The sequence below is a fragment of the Triticum dicoccoides genome, chromosome 7A (genome assembly GCF_002162155.2).
Source record: "Triticum dicoccoides isolate Atlit2015 ecotype Zavitan chromosome 7A, WEW_v2.0, whole genome shotgun sequence".
Lineage (NCBI taxonomy): Eukaryota > Viridiplantae > Streptophyta > Magnoliopsida > Poales > Poaceae > Triticum > Triticum dicoccoides.
In genome coordinates, this window is record NC_041392.1 from 663,167,031 (window position 1) to 663,174,121 (window position 7,091).

General features: G+C 44.9%; 1 protein-coding gene across 2 annotated transcripts in view; it reads right to left on the bottom strand.

The window, feature by feature from the left end:
• Window positions 1-3,768: 3,768 nt before the first annotated feature.
• The window catches only part of LOC119329935 (mediator of RNA polymerase II transcription subunit 17-like), a 3,875-nt gene continuing 552 nt past the window's right edge, over window positions 3,769-7,091 (bottom strand). Inside the window, exons 2-9 of one of the 2 annotated variants that reach the window (XM_037603042.1) lie at window positions 6,839-7,037; window positions 6,621-6,737; window positions 6,326-6,411; window positions 6,085-6,239; window positions 5,855-5,952; window positions 5,239-5,703; window positions 4,823-5,146; window positions 3,769-4,407 (exon numbers count right to left, since the gene is read on the bottom strand). In XM_037603042.1, the coding sequence (XP_037458939.1) occupies window positions 4,078-4,407; window positions 4,823-5,146; window positions 5,239-5,703; window positions 5,855-5,952; window positions 6,085-6,239; window positions 6,326-6,411; window positions 6,621-6,737; window positions 6,839-7,037 (1,774 nt within the window). In that variant the 3' untranslated portion in view covers window positions 3,769-4,077. Of the gene's footprint in view, window positions 4,408-4,822; window positions 5,147-5,238; window positions 5,704-5,854; window positions 6,240-6,325; window positions 6,412-6,620; window positions 6,738-6,838; window positions 7,038-7,091 lie in introns of both variants that reach the window. The other variant, XM_037603041.1, reaches the window with a different exon arrangement.

Genomic DNA, 7,091 nt, shown 5'->3' on the forward strand with positions numbered 1-7,091 from the left:
TCGATAAAGGATGGATTTTATTGACTCAAAATGAAGTATCAAGAGGATACAAACACAGTGAGCACACACCCGGTCTCTGTATAGTTAGGATGCACATAGCCAACACAACACACACACAAAATATAAACACATCTACAAATAACAAAATTATATAAGACCAAAGATGTGCCTAAGCGCTAAAATAACCCAAAATGATCAGATCCTCTCTCGATAAACTATAACAATGACCAGAAATGCTATAGTGGCTAAACATACTTGCGTGGTCAGTATGGGCCGCGGGTTCGTGACCCGGCGCTCCCCTCTTTTCTTAGTTAATTTTAGCATCCACGAGTAGTATTGCCGTTTGTTTGTTTTTTTGCAAATAAAAATTCATGAGTGGTTTTCTGCAAAAATGTGTCACATTGGGGCTGTTTGGTTTGTGACTATGGTTGCCACATGTTGCCACACCTAAGGTTAGACAATTTTGATCAACTTAGGAGGATGTTTGGTTCAAGCCTTACCTTAGGCAATATACTTTTTGCCACACTAGGGCCCCACATGACATACACTCAAAAAGTGTGGTAAGATTCTCTTAGACTTGCCAACTCGTGGTTCTCATTTTAAAAAACTAACCTTAGACAAGTGTTGCAAGAAATGTGTGGCAAAATGTGGCACTCCTAGGCCTAGCCCCCCACTCAATGACAAGTGGGGTCATACACATGAATACACCTGCATATGTATTTGTAACCGTATCTGCACGCTCGAGTCAAGTTAAGTGACTGCAATTCCGTATTTTTGAAGTACTAACATCAAATTGAACATCGACAATTCCGTATTTTTAAAGTACTAGCACCAAACTGAACATTGATCGCAAGTTCTGTGACTCCTGATGATATTACCTCTTTTTAGAAAGAAACTAAGTTTGAACAAGGGTCTGTCTATGACACATCGTCACATCTAACCTGATGTTCACTATGTTTGTGGTCTATTTTTTTTGTCCCAATTTTCTTTTTTTTGTTCCTTGTTGCTGCCTTATTTGTGTGAGTTTATACGTGACATTCTTAGAAAACATCTAGATGGGAATTAGACAAATTGTTTAAACAATGTCCGGATCTCTGCTTATTTTCTACAGTTTTGCTAAAGCACATCTAGATGTGCCATAAGTATTGCACATCTAAGTCCTATGTAATTGATCTTATGTTGAGATTCGTGTGGATATTTTTCTTTTTCTTTTTTCTTTTTCTCTTTATACTTGATTCACTCATTTAAATGTGCAATAATATCTAGATGTGCCCTAGACACACCTTATTTTCTACTGAACCGAGTCGGACTCTGCTCTGTATCGTGCAGATTTCGCTGCCCGAGCAAGACCCGGAGCCGGATTCGAGTCCTCAACTAGGCACCTCGGCTCGCCCTACAAATTCAGCGAGAACCCGTCCGCTTCGCTCCACCCAGAATCACAACCTTGCCTACGTACGTATAAGTGTGTGCTCTGATCAGCGGATTCGATCGTCCTCCAATTCCACGAACACGCAAGCCGGCGGCTGCGACAGACTCGCACCAGTTCCTCCAAGATGGCCAGCCTGTTAGCGCCGGCGGAGCCACAGTCACAGCAGCACTACGTCGACGTCGACGTCGACGACCGGCAGTTCGACGAGCTGTGTCAGAGATATGCACCCTCACATCGTTCTGACCGCCTGGCCGCCACGCCGGCCGTTGCCTAGAAGACGATCCTCGAGATCCGTTTCGACAAGGGCTACCCAGAGTTCTCCGACGGCACCGGCTACAACGGCATCAGGTGGACGCCGCGAGTGGCGCGGAGACGAAGATGAATCGTCGGATGAGGAAGAAGCTGGCCCATGCTGCCGTCTAAATTAGTTTCTACTACTGCTGCTGCTACTGTATTTCTTTTGAAAGGTTGTGGTGTCATATTTCACAGTTAAGCTAGGTATTAGGCAAGGTCTTACTACAGAATTGGGATCCGATCCAGTCATTCAGATCGATGAACTAGTGCCTCTCGTTTGAACGAAATTAGGATGTCGACGGAACTTACAGTCCATAGGAACTATTAAAAGTTGCAATTGGAGTTTATGATTTGTGGAATTAAAGAACTCAGAAATTATTTCTAAAACGTTTTGGTGCTCAATTTCAAAAGTCATCGTGTTTTCATTAGTTGAAATTATTTCACTTTTTTATCAAAGGGATAAGCTATATTATGTGATGTTTATCTACATTCAAAAATCCTTTTAAGGGGGTGTACCGAAGCATACCTCTTTTCAAAACATCATTCGGTCATTCTTTTTGTCAAATGTACTGTGAATTTTGCTACAAAACCATCTTACGCAACACACTAATATTGTGGCGTGGCCATTAAACGTTGATACTCCTGACATTAGTGGTATTGTGGAACGAGAACAAGCACATTTGTTGTCCGTACACAATGGTCGGTTTGAATTCCAGCTTTGTATGTATACTACCTTTACACTTTGAAGATTTAACAAACGTCACAATAGCATCATTTAGTGATAGCGAACTTTCTTCTGAATAATCCTATCTGGTCAACATCATAATCAATTGGTGTGTCCTTATGGTTTATCATGTCATGCAACTAATCCATTTGATCTCTTTAGTTGTGGTGTATGGCATGCCTTGTATGTAGCAGATGGAGTTTCATGCTTTGGTTACATCGACCTTGATAACTCAACCACAACTCCAATAGAATGTCCTATCTCTGTAAAGAAATATAAGAGCATTTAGACCACTAAGTAGTACACAATAATAAAGACAATCGAGTTTAATGTCTAATGATATTAATATACTGCTCTTTATCAGGGGAATGAAAAAAAAATAGTGTGTGAGGGTTATGGGCTCGGCTCACCTGTACAATGAGTCAACGACAATGTGCAATTGGATATCGTGCATGCCGACGGCGAGTGACGCGAGCAACATCACTATGGGGCCTATAAAAACGTGAGGACCATCGAAACTGACGTGATCACATAGCTGCACGGGACCAACCATGGCCGCCGTGTCATGAACGTCTCTGAAATACAGGTGATTCTTGTAAAAATTTCATGGTAACTTTAGATCATATTGCATGGCAATTCGAGCGTTTGCTAGGAAAACACTCCCAGGGAATGTTCCCCCGATATTGCTGTCCATTCAAAATTTGGTTTTATATGCTAACGTGACGCCCTGTACATGTGATCCGTTTTCTCTTTGCTACCCTATAAGGGAGGTTTGTGCGCAAGTCAATCAATGTGGATGCAGTTGTAGCTAAACAGGGGGCTGCGTGCTGCTGTGGCGACAGTATGCAGAAATCGTGAGGGACTCTACCTCGGCTCCTCCTCTATCACTTTGAATCATATGAGTGGTGCATCTTATTCGAATATTCAGAGTTTTCTCATCTCTTCGGATAGTGCTACTGGCATCACGGATATTGTTGAGCTTGAGCGTGCCGGCTGCCCGGGGTCAAAATGCGGTGGTAATCAGAAAACTCATAGGACGCAAAGATGATTTTTAGGAGTCATTTCATGTATGAATCAAGATGGGTTAATTTCGAGGATGATAGTTTAGCTAAATTTTTGTTTCTTTAAACTTTGGGAGGCATGTATGGTTGTTAAAGCCTCATGATATTGTAACAGTTCGAATGAACATCACTGATCAATAAAGCAACGTAGTTTCCCTAAAGAAATGCAATTATGCCGCCTGAGCAAACGCGTCCAAAATTTCCAGGAAGCCGAACAAATTTATTTTTTCTTAAGCAAGAGAGGCAAAAGATTGCGCAAGTAGGGAGGGAGTCTCAGATATATTATATATAGATGGCATCAATTGTATGAGAATACAGTGCTAGCTTGTGTTTTCTGAATCTAAGATCAACTCTAGAAAGTACCAACTTGTAACAGATTGACCTGCCCACAAACTATCCTTAGGGTAGCCAAAAAAGAGGTCTAGATTCTGGAACCTTCTCACTGATGCTACCAACTAGTCGAATGTGCTTTCCTTAATACAACAGCTTATGCCTCTGACAACTCCAGATCCAGCATCAGTCAGTCAATGCGCACAGTAAGAAATGGATCCAGCACTGCTATCATCATCTCAGCGGGTGGGCGCGGTGCCACACAGGTTGATGAGGTCCATGAGGGTGGAGTGGAGCACCTCCAGGGATAGGTACCCAAGGAACCTGCACTTCTCCTCCGCCCACGGGTCGTCCGTCGCCGGCGCCTTCCCGTCCTCCTCCGCCAGGTGGTCCACCGTCAGGTACCACGACACGCACCCATAAGCATCATCCGGGTCGATGTGCCCCACCAGGCCCAGTGTCGTGTCGCCGTGGTCCAGGTCAAAGTAGAGGCCTAAAAAGTCCCTCGTCACACTCATCCCCAGGACCTGCGCCTCCTCGTGGAGCCAGTTTATCACCTGGCTCGCCACCTGCAGATACATACATATATGTGCAGATCATGTGCTCAGTACACTATCATGATGAAGTAGATCTTGAAGCAACACTTCTATTGTAAAACGGAAGCATGGCAAAGATCCTAAAATGTATCATCATATGAATTCTCTGCAATCTGCCCTGAAGCCATACTGGAACTCGAACACTTTCTACTAGTCAGAGAAACTTGCATGGAGTGCAGGGACTGAACAATGAACATTGCAGCCAATCACAGGGCACTTGCATTTACTAAATTTGATCATGATATGGTCAAGTGGTTCATGCGCTATCCAGGCACAAATGGTGCTTCACCCTTCTGAATCATAAATACTCCCAACAGTAGTAACATTGGTAAACTAATCTAGCCATGATAGAAAGATAATAACTCAAGAAGTTTCATCACAAGTTTACCTGCTGCAGAACCATCGTTGGGAGGTCCTCCAAGTCACAGCTGTAACTGTTTATCAGATACCCATCTGAGGGCTTCCTGGTCAATGATCCAGCAATGCTCGGAGAACCTTCGCCCAACAAACTTATCTGGCCATCCTTCAAGACAATCTTCATGTTGAACTGTCTCCTGGAAGATTTGTATTTAGGCTCACCATTGTCCGAAGGCTTCGTGAGTCGGTCAGCAGCTAAAATAGGCTGCGGAACTCTTAGGCAGATAGACCAGGAAGAAGTTCGAGAATGCCACGTAGGAAGGGACTGCAGATGGAGATACGGAACCCTGCTAACCTGCACTAATAAAAAGGAAGTTAGATACCCCAGTCTATACCCATGGTATATATACTGCTACATTGATGAACAGAAAAAAATAGTAGTTATACCACACTCTCCAGCTCCAGCTGCACTTTATTTGAAAATATTTTATGAGCAACTGTCATGCAGAAATGGCCTAGCAAGCCACACTCGTCACCTGCAGGCTCTGCAGTGTGAGCAGGACTCTGGTTGCGAACAATATTACGATATTTCTCCCTGACTTTCTTAAGAATGTTGTCATGGAACATATGTAGCAGGTAAATCTCCAGACTTTTCGGGTTAAGAAACCCTGAGGGGTTGCTTTTTAAAGGCTCCTGCTTCCCATTGGTGGTGGCTAACACAAGATTCGCCTCTGAATTAGTGTGCTCTTCATGGCCCGCCATTTCCGAGTCACTGTCCTGTCCAGAATTCGCAAGCGAAAGGCACAACAAACTCTCCTGGCCAATGGCTAATTGGAGAAAATCCTCACACATTCCAGTTACGTTGACGCCTTGAGTTTGGACAAATGTCTCACGGATCACCATATCAAATACCTACAAAGGCATACACTTAGCTAAGCACAAGGTAGTATGGTAGATAAGAATGACGAATGGAGAGGGCAGAATTTGTCACAGCAATAAATTTTCATGGAACTCTAGTTGGTCAAAAGACAGGTATGCAGTAAATCAAAAGCATTTAGACAACCTGCTCCTCAAATATTGACTTGTGGATATTGCGGAGAATGGAATGCGCCTGTTTGACAGACTTATTGACATCATCATTCTCCGAGGCATCATCTTCAGCTGCAGAACAAGTGGTGCTTGAGACACCTTTCGTTTTGCAAGTGTAGCTTTCCACGCCGCTTGCACTGTCCCCATGAAATTGAAGGCTCAAGAAACGGCATGACTTTTGTGGGATTTGTACAGACAAAGTACCTGACGAGTCCTGATCGATTGGAACCAAAGACAATGACGACAATCGGGGCATCTCAGCCGTGTCCAACTGAGAAGTGTCAACTACATCAAACATGAAGCTGTTGCTTCCTGGAGCATTCCCAAGCTGCCTCTTAACTTTCCAGTTCTGTTGCAACCTGCCAATCCAACAACACTGGTCATGGTACAAACATCACTACTTACGTGATAGCTGAAATTCACAATTCCTGAAACAAGAAAAAACCTGATCAATGAGCCATAGAACCTAGCCTCCTTCTGGAACTGCTGCCCCATCGTTTTGGCCGATTGCTTGAAGTACCGTCCCAGATGCTGAGATTGCAGAACAGAGCATAATAATTAGGGTCCATGGTGTAAGTTCAAACTTCAACTGTCTTTTTTCTTTTTTCTTTTTGAGGCGGCAAGCGTGAACTACTTGAAACATCTTTTATTGCAGTTTACTTCTGCTCCCATTTTGTCTGTCTTGTACTAACTGGATACAAATGGTCTATTAGTTTCTACTGCAAATTAACAGGCCATACCCGAAGGTGCTGGAGCTTGGTGGCGGCGGAGACGGCCATGTCGGCGAGGACTTCGTCCGGCAGCGGCTTGGGCTTGGAGATGGTCGCCGCCACGGCCACGGTGTCGTTCGCCTCGACCTGCATTGTTATCCATCCACAATAACCAGGAACATCATCGCATCTAACATACGAGGTCTGTCATGAGGCCGAGATGCGCACGGACGGAGATGTGGGCGGACCGTGGAGATGAGGTCGAGGATGACGGTGAGCTCCTGCTGCGCCAGCTGCAGGCTCTCGTGGAGGCCCTGCCATGGCCAGGCCTTGCGGGCGGCGTCATCGGCCGCCGCCTTCTTGGCCTTCTTGGCGTCCCGCTCGACGACCCAGGAGAAGTCGATGCGGCGGATCGCCGCCAACCGCTGTGCCTCGCTGCTGCCGTCCCTGCGGCCGTGTGCTCACCGGTGAGCAGCCGATTTGGACCGAGGGAAGGGAGGG